General features: G+C 35.2%; 1 protein-coding gene across 22 annotated transcripts in view; it reads right to left on the bottom strand.

The window, feature by feature from the left end:
- Positions 1-12976, bottom strand: part of VPS8 (VPS8 subunit of CORVET complex) — a 236071-nt gene that overhangs the window by 69986 nt on the left and 153109 nt on the right. For 12 of the 22 annotated variants that reach the window (XM_001498654.4, XM_070243429.1, XM_070243439.1 and 9 more), the window contains 3 exons: positions 9828-9917; positions 6806-6848; positions 3117-3220 (listed from right to left, as the gene is read on the bottom strand). In XM_001498654.4, coding sequence (XP_001498704.1) covers positions 3117-3220; positions 6806-6848; positions 9828-9917 — 237 coding nt within the window. Of the gene's footprint in view, positions 1-3104; positions 3221-6805; positions 6849-9827; positions 9918-12976 lie in introns of all 22 variants that reach the window. The other 10 variants (XM_070243423.1, XM_070243433.1, XM_070243440.1 and 7 more) reach the window with 1 other exon arrangement.

Raw genomic sequence — 12976 nt, 5'->3', positions numbered from 1 at the left:
GACAGATAAAAAAAGGCAGGACAGGTCCCGATTCTACTTGGGAAAGGACTGACAACCCAACTTCCTGTGGTCTAACTTTAAGGAAATACTACATATTATTAAATCTTCTGATGAAACTTTTGAAAAGAAATATTAGAGACAGTTCATTTTCAAGCTTTTGGATACTTCAAATTTTCTAGTTAGTTTAGGGTCTGTGATAATAGCTCTTGTTCTCACTCTCTATAAAACAAAACAAAAACAAAGAGAAAAAAGGCAATCAACCATCTCCCAAACTTACTGTGTGGTATTATATAAAATCAGTCTAGCATTTTCACAAAAATAGTATTTACATAAAAACCATCATTCAAATTTTTTGTTGTTGTTATGAAACTTGTTCAGAAAGGAAGCAGAACTAGTTAGTTGTTGGGGGAGGTGTAGAGTGGCAGGAGGGGTGTGTGTGTGTGTGTGTTTATGTCTAAGAGAGGGAGACAGACAGACTTCTCTTATATGCAGCCAGTAAATGGTGTAATAATCTTAGAGAAGTGAAAATTTCAAAGGATAGAAAGAAGTCTAACATCTAATATCTTTATTAAGACAATTTCCAACTCAGACATATTTTTTTTGGACCAAAAAAAGATAGAATAAATTTTCCTTTGTCACATCGAAGAAAGCCTTGTTCCTATCTCTGATTAAGAGATACTGAGTTCAAATATAATCAGAATAATCCCTGGAGTTCTGGAGGCATGGATTTTATATCTAATTCTACTACTAATATATGTGAATCTAGACCTATTTCGGCTTATGTGAACCTAAATGGCTCTATTTATAAATCACAACTGTCATTTTTTCCTTAAATTTTCCATGAGAAAAAGGAAGAGTATCAAATAGATATTAGAGAAGAGATGGAAGGTTGAAAAATAAAAAAAGGCTTGGTATTAAATATGTATAAACATAGTTTTAACAATTCTACCCTTTTGTGTTTTTCTACCAAAATATAACCATGTCCAAATATAGCCAGCTAACCAAAAGACAAATGAAAATAAAAACTGAGGAATGGCAAAGTCATGGCAAAAAGACTGGTGTAAAGCCCACAACCACTTAAATAGAGATTAAACAACTATGGGAATTACGGATACAGAAAGGAATGTGTTATTAACCTTAATGAGGTAGAATAACATAAGTAATTAAAATTAAGAGGAATGGAGAAGAGAGATTGGAGCAAGTAGAAGTTCATGCAAGTTTCCTTATTGGCTTGGCATCATAGATATTATAAAATTGAAATGTAATTATAAACATAATTCCAATCTATTACAGTTATTCAGATTTTTTTTTAACTTCAGTGAGATTTATTAAGCGAGATAGTATGGTGAAGAAATATTTATTTGTAACTCAGAAATTCCTCAGTTTTAACATAAGCTTCCTAAACGAGATTTGTAGGCGCACTAGCCCGTGTGCCCTTTACGACCATGTGTCCTTGCAGCCCCTTGTCTGGGCTGCGTGCCAGCACTCATGATGATAACACTCCTGGGCTTGGCCAACCCAGCTGTTTCTCGTGGGATAGTTAGCACAAAGACCACTGCGGTCTGAGGGAACACAGAGGCCCCCTGTGGGGAGCTCTGGTCCTTGGAATGCAGGTCATACAAGGACAATGCCTCTCGGCTGGCACACAGCCTTTGTTCCTCTGCCTACTTAGGCAAGCTTCTCTCAGGGGGAGGTAGTGGGTGCACACTTCCATCCAGCTGGCCGCCACTGGACATTCCCTGTATGTAACTCCTAATAAACCCATATGTCTTGCCTGCCATCTCCAGGTCTTTTCTTCGGTCTCTGCAACCTCTCTTGCACTCCTTACCCAACTGGGCATGCAGCCAAACAAGATTAAATACTATATTTATTTTTAAAAGCAGGCATTATTTGATCCAATTTTTCTAAAATTATGCCAACCTAGGCAGATAAAAAATATCTAAAATGATATTCACAAAATGATAATGATGGTTATTTCTGGGTGACAGGATGGATACAGGGTAATTTTTTTTAAAACATCCTTCTGTGTAACTTTCTGTATTGCAGGATTTTTAAAAATGACAGGATGTATCATTTTACACAAAAAAGTTTTTTTAATAAAGAAAAAAATCACATCTATTATGTAAATGTGTCTGTTACATATGATTTATATTCTAAAGGGTCTTCAAAATTTATGACCTTAAAAAATCCTTGACAAAAACATAAAGGAGAAATTTACCCATCTCATAAGAACAGAAAACACACCAAGTTTATTATTTTCACTGTAACATGTATGGCTAAAACTATACATAAAAAATTTACCCTGCTTCTCATTTCAGAAACCCAGGCACTGGAAGGAGGCCAGAGCCTGGAGGGGCAGGCACAGAGGAGTTATGGCCATATCATGCTGCTACTACAGAATTTAGTCAAGTCACATCTCGCCCCCTTAGTTTCTGCTTCACTGCTGTAACTCCTACCTGCACCAGGCGCTCAACTATACCGCCTTCAGTTTTGTGTTCTCCCTTTTTGCAGTCTGGAATCTGTTACAGCAGTGGTTCCAATGTTGGCTGCACAGCAAAAGCATGTGGGAAGCTTTAAAACATACTGACGACTGGGTCCCAGCCCCAGAGACTTTAATTTAATTGATTTGGGGTGCAGTCTGAGTGCTGGGATTTTTCAAAGCTCTCCAGGTGACTCTAATATGCAGCCAAGGTTGAGAACTACTATATCATAGCCTTCTTTGACCTTTTTCCAGCTTTCTCTGTATCCCTTGAGGGTTTTCCTCAGGTTCTTCAAGCTCACTTTCATCCACAGGGAATGGAGGAGATGATAAATGATGACACATCCACAGTACCACTACACGGAATACACAAAATCTCAGTCCCAAGAGAACGAGGACATCTAGTTATTCATACACCTAACTTTTGCAGCACAGCCAAATCTAGGAATATAAAGCCTTTTGTGAGAACAAAGAAGACAGCACTCCTATAATAACTTTAGGAGTCTTAGACTCCTGGGAGCACTAAACAGTGATTAAAATCCAGTTGAATTAAACTCAGGTAGCTGAGAGGGCAGTGGAAATAGAATTAATTCCTAGTTTCAGACCAGAACAGACTTTTAAGTACCTCTTCTCCTACCTCTCGCTGCTGCTGGTTCAAATTATGTGAATTTCTCTGGCAAAGGGCAATTGTCTCTACCATGGTATCTTCAACATCCTTCAACGAGGAATCCTCTTTAGTATCTAGATTCAGAAAAAATTGTTCACATCACTTAAGGATACATTACTGATAATCTCAGAGTTTCTATAAAAAATTAAACTATTTTTTCTTTGCATAGCTTTAGTTTTCTATTATAGAATCATCTATAAGACCTGATACAGAGGTTTAGCAGTTAAAAAACAGATAACTCTGTGCAATGGGGGTTTTCCATATAAATGTTTGACATTCACAGTACATTCAAAGCACATCATACTTAGCATTTTAATATTCTTTAGCTATGGAAAATTCTCAATCATCTGTTTGGGGATTAGTTAGTAGAGAGATTATCTTTCACGTTTCTTGCTCTACCATTTCTTCCTCCACCTATTTCTTAAATGTAGGTAATTCCTCCAAAATACTATCTTAGGCCTTTTCCTTTTCCTTTTTCAATAATTTCAGCCACTCTTATGGTTTCAACTCTCATGACATTGCTGTACTTTCAAGTACACACCTCTGGCCCTCATGCCTTTCATAATCTGCAGGTTGAATTTTCGACAGACTCTAGGAATCTATCTCTGCATGGATGTCCTGCAAGAACCTTGAACCTTATATGTGAAAAAACCTACTCATCTTTCTCGCTTCACATCTGTTCCTTCCCCTAAATTTCCAAACTAAGTTAAGGGAACCATCGTCTTTAAGTCAACCAGTTTGTAAATCTTCACTATCTTTGATGCTTCCCTCTCCTTCACCCACATATTCAAATAAACTGCCAATTTTGTTGATTCTACTTCCTTACTCTCATAAGCCCACTACTTTTATGCTGGTGGAGCTCTTCATTACTTCATTTGCACTGCAACAGCCTCTTAATTAAACTTCTGACTTCCAAATCTTGCCTTTCTCATTCCCTTTTATACTGTCACTAGAGTTTTCTCAAGTACGAGTCCAAACACATCTGTCCCATCCACAAAACCATCAAAGACTTCTAATTTTTAAAAACAGAATGTAAGGGAGCTGGCCCCGTGGCCGAGTGGTTGAGTTCGCACGCTCCGCTGCAGGCGGCCCAGTGTTTCGTTGGTTCGAATCCTGGGCGCGGACATGGCACCGCTCATCAAGCCACGCTGAAGCGGCGTCCCACATGCCACAACTAGAAGGACTCACAACGAAGAATATACAACTATGTACCGGGGGCTTTGGGGAGAAAAAGGAAAAAGATAAAATAAAAAATTCTTTAAAAAAAGAACAGAATGTAAGTAAACATGGTAAACACTCTGGCTCATCTTCTCACCCTGTGCTCTTGCATCACTGGATTATTTCTCACTCCTTCAGGTTACTAGCCAGGAACTTTCATGTTCATGTTTTCAGCCTAGAGGCCTTTCTTGCTTTTGCCTATCAAACTCCTATTCGTCATTCCAATCCTACTTCAAAGGTCACCTCTTCCACAAAAGTATCTCTGATTCATCAGTTACAAACAGTTCCCCACTTTTCCACATCCTTTGCCACTCTCACTGTATCTCTTTTATAATACTTGATTCTACCAGCATTAGATATTTTTATTTACATGTCTGTCTCCTTCACAAGACTGTAGTTCTTTGGGTAAGGACTGTGTTTTAGCCATCTATGTATATTATAACCCAAAGGAACTAGCACATTATCTTGCAATTAGCAAATCTTCCAAAATTCTTAAGCATACTGAAAAAAACTGAAGCTGAAAATAAATGGTAGATGTAAGACTATTACTGAGAAATTTATCTTCATTGGAATTCAACGTACTGGCTTCCCTAGACATACCACTTGCAAATCAGTGTTGTGGTTTAGGGGAAACATTCTTCTTATTTTTCCCTCAATCTTTCATGTCTGCAAAAATTATTCTTATAACAAAAAGAAAAATACCATAAATGCAACAAATCTAACAAAGTTAAATTGACTGAACACATAGCAACAGTACAAAAATAATAGCTAAATGTTTAGCTGAGTTAAATATGGAAAAGTCAATCACGTGTTTACTGAAGTTCCAAAAAGATTCAGTATAATACCTATCACCTAGGTCCTAACCATCAAAAAATATAGATAAGCAAGTAATCTACACAAAATTAGGGTAAAAGTGTTTAGGGAAATGTGTGGGCCAAGGGGTTCAAGAAATGTGCTGGTGTGTTAAAGAGGCAGGACAATCTAACAATCACCTTTCAACTGATTCTTTGAACTTTGGGAGGGCTATTTTGAAAATAGTCAAGTAATACAAAAATAATCCAATTCAAAAGAGGGCAAAGGACTTGAATAGACATTTCTCCAAAGAAGACATAAAAATGACCAATAAGAACATGAAAAGGATGCTCAACATCACTAATCATTAGGTAAAGGCAAATCAAAAGCACAATGAGACATGACTTCACACCCATTAGGATGGCTATTAACAAGAAAAGAGAAAATAAGTGTGGTAAGGATGTGGAGAAACTGGAACCCTTGTGCCTTGCTGGTGGGAATGTAAAATGATATGGTCACTATGGAAAACAATATGGTGGCTTCCCAAAGAATTAAAAATAGAATTACCATTTAATCCAGCAATTTCACTTCTGGGTATATACCCAGAAAAAATAAAAGCAGGGTCTTGAAAAGATACTTGTACATTCATGTTCAGAGCAGTATTATTCACAAGACTCAAAAGGTGGAAGCAACCCAAGTACCCACTGGCAGATGAATGGACAAACAAAATGCAGTATATAAGTAAAAGGGAATATTATTCAGCCTTAAAAAGGAATGAAATTCTGACACATGCTAGAACGTGGATAAATCTTGAAAACATTATGCTAAGGCAATAAGCCAGACACAAAAGGACAAATACTATTATTCCACATATATGAAGTACTTAGAGTAGGGAGTCAAATTCATAGAGTCACAAAGTAGAATGGTGGGTGTCAGGAGCTGAGGAAGGAGGAGGGAATGAGGAGAGATTGTCTAATGGCTGCAGAGTTTCAGTTTGGGAAGTTGAAAATGTTCCGTAGATGGTGGTGGTAACTGCACAACAATGTGAATGTACTTAATGCCACTGAACTATACACTTAAAATGGTTAAAATGGTAAATTTTGTGTTATGTATACTTTTCCACAATTGAAAACAATAAATATATATTAAACGTTAAGGAAAATAATGAGAATTATATATCTACCCATGACAAAGCCATTCAAGATTCTCAACTGTCAAGTTTTACCACTTTGTGCTAAAATTATATAAATTCAGTACAGAAACACTGGCTATTTACTGATTAGAAGCTCTGACTTGCTGTTGCTCAGCACATTATAGTAACTTTTATGACATTAGTTATGCATCTCATTTATATATAACCAAAAAACAGTACAGAAATATAACCAAAAGAATAATCATAGCAGCAAAAAGTGCCTAATTTTATACTGACCTCCGCTGACAATTTGCATCACAAAGCCACAATGGCTTCTACAATTTCCTACTAAGAGCCCTTGAAAATGAGCTAAAATTAAGATCAATGTTAAAGTGGATAAACAGTAATTATGCAGATGAATCTAATTATTACTCAATAAATGCAGTTTATTAGACAACAACTTTTACAACATGGGATCCCTTGGAGAAAAAATTGTAAATTATACCCAAGATCTTACTTTCTTCTTGATGTGTTATCTCTTGAAGTTTGCTCTGTAGTCTCTAGGAGGTAAAAAAGAATGCAGGGGTAAAAGGAACACTTTGTATTTCTAATCCACCACATATTTGAATTAACATATGTTAAAGAAAAATCCTCAAGAAGCAACAAGGTTATTAAGAATGGTTTCTTACTATCATTCAGAAGAGCATTCTTGTGTACACAGAAAGCAGAGCTAGCAGTATCGGAAGGGACCCAAAATATCACGTATCACTTATTCGGCCCACTTCTGCTTCTGTTGCACTACCACACAGTCATCACTGACATTCTTTAAGCACAGTAATGAGGACTAGGATTTATCTATGCTTTGGAATAAGGGAATAAAATTCATAGTGGGTTATGAGAAAAAGAGGTGGGTGGGAATAAAAAAGGACATATAAGTCTATCCCTATAGCACAGGGGACAGCCTTGAGTGTGACATCTCACAAATATGCAGTTGTAGTGTCCACTATTGTACTAAATTCTAGACCCTTAGACACCCTTAACTGATATTCCAAAGGTGTCTTAATATACATTGAAACTGACCATAACACATCCATTTTACGCAAAATTTGCTCCTTTTCTTTAGGTCCCATATAGGCCAATGTTAACCTAAAAATCATAGAATCACCATACCTCTCATTTATTCCGCACCATATAGAAATGATCAATAGTTCTCAAATCCACCTCTTCTTCTCACTCCACCGCCACTGCCACACCCAGCTTAAGCCCTCACTGATTCATAGCTGTACTACTCAACAGCCTCACAGATGCTCTGTTTTGAGTTTTTACCTCGCACTTCTCTGCACACCCTCCCCGCCAGATCTTCCTACAGTGATCAGAGCAGTCTTTATGAAACAACAACATTATGCCAGTTCCTTGCTTAAAAACCTTTAGCTGATCCTGTGTGACAACAGAATCAGTCCTAATTCTTTAGCATGTTCTACAAAATCTTTCCAAATCTGGACTTAGCCTTTGTTTCTAACCTGACCTGCGTATTGATAGTTGAGCTCTAATAAAGCTGCTGGCTGCTCTCCTAGCAGTTCATATTTCTTTGTATTCCCATGTCTTTGCAAATGATGGCCTTATTCCCTGTGAGGATTTCTTGTTTCACTTCCCTCCATCCATGCCAGGAATATTTTTACTTAGCCTTTAAAACCAGGTTCATGCTATCAACAAATAAATTACAAGGAAAAAATGGATGTAGGGGTAACTTACAGATTAAAAGAGGTTAAGAGCCTACACAAAGCCTTTGTAGCATATTCTTCCTGGCCTGCTTTACACTTATATGGCTATAAAAAACCTAGAAGCTAATATGGAGTAGTTTTTGACATAAAAAGGACATCCCTAATCTATTCTTAGCTAGATGATAATATTTAAAAAACAGATATAACACTTCACAGCCATTAGGATGGCTACTATCAAGAAAACAGAAAATAAGAAGTGTGGGTGAGGATGTGGAGAAACTGAAGCCCCTGTGCACTGCTGGTGGGAATGCAAAATGGCGCAGCCACCATAGAAAACAGTATGGCAATCCCTCAAAAATTAACAGAATTACCATTTAATCCAGCAATTCTCTTTCTGGATATATACTCAGAAGAAATTAAAGCAGGGTCTTGAAAAGATATTTGTACATCCATGTTCATAGCAGCATCATTCACAATAGTTAAAAGGTGGGAGTAACCCAAGTGTCCATCAATGGATGAATAAATAAAATGCAATATAATACATAAAATGGAATATTATTCAGCTTTAAAAAGGAATAAAATTCTGACACGTGTTAAACATGGATAAATCTTGAAGATATTATACTAAGTGTAATAAGCTAGACACACACAAAAAAACACTGTATGACTCCATGAATATGAGGTACATAGAGTAAACAAAGTGAAAGAATCAGAAAGTAGAATGGTGGTTGCCAGGAGCAGGGAGGTAGGAATGGGGAGTAACTGTCTAATGGGTATAGAGTTACAGTTTGGGAAGTTGAAAAAGTTCTGGAGATGGATGGTGGTGATAATTGCACAACAATGTGAATATACTTAATGCCACTGAAATGGTAAATTTTATGATATGCATATTTCATAACAACTAAAAAAATGGAAAAAAATTCTTTGAAAAATTGATAGAACACCAACTGTTGCTGAGAATGTGGAGCAACTTTCATACACTATTGGTGGGATGTAAAGTGGTATAACCACTTTGGAAGGAGATCTGATAACTTCTTATAAAACTAAACCTATACCTATCCTGTGACCCAGCAATTCCACTCCTTGGTATTGACTCCAGGGAAATAAAAACATTTGTGTATAGGAGTGATCACAGTAGCTTTATTCATAATAGCCAAAGACTAGAAATAGCCCAGACGTCAATCAACATGAGAATGGATAACCTGTGCTATATTCATACAATTAAGTGACTCAGCAATAAAAGGAACAAACTAGTGATACATGAAATAACATAGATAAATCTCAAAAACATTATGCTGAAGGAAAGAAGAATTACACAAGAGTACCTACTGTACAATTCCATTAACATGAATGAACAGAACAAGCAAAACTAATCCACGATGAAAAAAATCAGAAGAGTGGTTACCTCTGGGGGGATGGGATTGAGAACAGACTATGAAGAAGTATAAGAGAACTTTCTGGGGTGAAGGTAATGTTCTCTGTCTTGTTAGGAACTAGGGCTATACATACAGGTGTATGCACTTGTCAAAACTCATTAAATGGTACACAAGACTTGTGAACTTTGTTGTATGTGCATTTTACCTTAAAAAAACCCACAAAGAAATATTGAACTCTAGTCAATGACATGCATGATAAAAATATTTAGAGGTAAAATGCACTATTGTCTGCAACTTACTTTGAAACATAAGAAATTAAGATGGATTGATGAAAATTTACACACTGTTATATGTCAATTATATCTCAACTAAAAAAGATGGACTGATGAATTGATAGAGGGCTACACAGAAACAGGACAAAGCAAACAGAGTAAAATGTTACCTTTAGCATTATTAAGAAGGCACCATGAATATCTCCTTTCTTTTCTAATAGATAAGCAGTGACTTCATGAAGTTGATACTTCTGGGTAATCTAGGAAAGAAGAAAAGATAGAGATTTTTGTTCACAAATCTCGTCTGTGTAGTGAGAAGATCCTATTAAGGATGAAAATACTGCATGATAATAAATAACGAATTCATACCTTAGTAGTACGCTACTTTACAGTATAATATGCAAATATTTGGCCTTCTAGTTTTATAGTGGCCCATTTGGCAGTTCTAACTGGACTACGTTCATCCATTTTTTTTCACTGATCTATTTAAAACATTGTTACACATCTGAATAAGGTCTATTGGAGAAAAAGTAACACATACACATAAATAGTAATAATATAAACCGGAAATTGGTAAGTGAAATTATACACAAAACATTTAGAACAAAATGACAAAGAAAACACTCCACGTCAACTTGAGGGATCTTAATAAAATTTAATAAATTAAGAGTTTCTACTAAGTGAAAAAGACATACCAATTAAGCTAAGAAGACAAAAGAAAGAAAATACACACAGAAAATAATGCCATAGAAAAGAAACAGAGAAACAATGGAGAAGTTTAACAAACCCCAAATTAGTTTTTGAAAAAACTAATAAAGTAGAATAAAACTTTCTTAGTAGTAAGAAAAAAGAGAGGCCCAAATAACATGTTAACAGGTTAAGAGATTAAAGGAGAAAAACATGTGATCATCTCAATAAATGCAGAAAAAGTCTTTGATAAAATGCAGCACCCAGTCTTGACAAAAACAAAAACAAAACACAACTGGGAATGGAACTTTCTTAATTTAATAAAAAATTATCTATTAAAATTCTATAATAAACACCATATTTAATGTAAAATGTTAGACACGTTCGTTTTTAAATCAGGAACAAGGCAAGCATGCATACTGTCACTGCTTCTACTCAATAATATCCTAGAGCTCCTAGACATCTGATAAGAGGCAGAAAAAAGTATAAGATTGGAAAGAAAACAACCCAAAAGTACCTTTATTCTCATAAAATATCTTTGTCATTAAAAAATCTAGAAACTAGTTGAATGAAAAAAGAACTCAGCCTGGTTACCAGATACAAAACAATGCACCAAAATTATTAACCTATAGCAGCAGCAATCAATAAAAAAATTTTCAAAAAATTTCCTTTCACAATGTTAACAAAAAGTATAAGTTTCTAGGAACAAATTTAAGAAAATGTGTGCAAGAATCTCATATAAAATATTATATAGAAGTAATAAAATCTCACCAAACAGCATAAAAGATCTTTTGAAAAGACAACCGTATTCCTGAATATGGAGACTCAATACCAGAAGATGTCAATCTCCCTGAATTAATCTACAAATTCAATGTATTTTTTCATCAAAATCCCAGAAGAATTTTTTTTAAAAGAACCTGATAATGTGATTCCTAAGTTGATGTAGAATAGTAAGAGGCCAAGAGTAGCCAAAGAATTTTAAAGAAAAAGAATGAAGGGGGAAGACTCTTATTTCAAATAATAAGCCTTATTGTAAAGCTGTATTAATTAAAATATGTGGTATGGGTATAAGGAAAGACAAATAACCAAAGGAACACAACAGAATCCACAAACAGATCTACGTATATTTGGGAGTTTGGTATGCAGCGGTGTGGCATTATAAGTCAGTGACGAAAAGATGATAAAATGCCCCATGGACCATTAGCTATGGATGTGGAAAAAAATATACAAATCTCTCACGATCTGTTTACAAAAATAAATTCCCGATGAATTAAAAGCCTAAATGTAAAAAGCTAAACTATATAACTCATATAAGAGGCTATCTTTTATGCCATAAAATTATGAAAGGAAATAAGACACACAAAAAAGTTTAAACCTTAAAGGAAAAGACTGATAAAATAGAAGTCACTAAAAACCAAGTTAAAAGACATGCCACAAAAGACTGCAAGAAGGCATATCCAACACACCAAATCAGCAAAGGATTAGAGATGCAGAAATGAGAAAGAAACAGAAATCAAGCAAAGGGCAAAACCTCAGTAGAAAAAAGGGCAAATAATATGAATAGATAATTCAGAGAAAAGAAAATCAAAAGGGTCATTAAATATATGGAATAATGCTCAATGTCATACGTAATCAATGATATCCATCACACGGGTAAAAATTAAGAAGTCTAAAAATATTAGTAATCAGCGAGAATGTGGAAAAACAGCAAATATCAAACACTGATGATGAGAATAGAAACAAACAGAAAATCAACTTGGTAATATCAGTAGAATTAAGCTACTCTATTGTTTCAAGAATTTCACTTCCAGATGTATTATTTAGAGAAACCTCACATGGAAACACAAGGAAATATGACATGGATGTATAATGTAGCGTTGCTTATAAAGTAAAAGACTGGAAGCAATATGAATGCCTATCGATAGGGAAATAAATAAGCTGTAGCATATTCACTCAATAGAATATTATACAACCATTAAAATGAACTAGATCTACATGTATAAAAAATGATAGGTTTAAAAACATTTAATGAAAAAAGAAATTTGCAATGAGATATGTATTATGATACCATTAATAAAAATTCCAAAAACACGTAAGACTGTATCACGTATTTTATAGATCAACACATAAATAGGAAAAATAAAAAACACGAATGGGAAGAAGAAACTTCCCATCGTGAGGTTGGTGGGGACCTCAGGGGAGAAGAGGGGAATGTGATGCATAAAAGGTGCTTTATTGCTAAAACAAACCAACAACAAAACATCAAAGATCTGAAGCCAGTACGGCAAAATGTTAACAACTATAAAATTGGGTTGGTGGGTATATAGGTATTTGATATTCTGCATATTTCAATATATTTGAAATATTTCATAATTTAAAAATTTTAAAGTGTGTGGGCAGTTCAGGAAGTGGATAATAAAAAATATAGCTTACTGTTTCATGAGTATTGATAGCAAAGGAAAGGAGGTATAATGGTAGTTTAAAAATAAATCTCTTTTCTTTTCTTTTTTTTGTGAGAAAGATTGGCTTTAAGCTAACATCTATGCCAATCTTCCTCTATTTTATGTGGGATGATGCCACAGCATGGCTTGGCAAGCAGCGCTAGGTCCACTCCCAGGATCCAAACTTGCAA

Source organism: Equus caballus, chromosome 19 (assembly GCF_041296265.1).
Source record: "Equus caballus isolate H_3958 breed thoroughbred chromosome 19, TB-T2T, whole genome shotgun sequence".
NCBI classification, from domain to species: Eukaryota; Metazoa; Chordata; class Mammalia; order Perissodactyla; family Equidae; genus Equus; species Equus caballus.
Note: the sequence above shows the minus strand (reverse complement) of the source record. Positions and strands in the feature narration are given on the sequence as shown.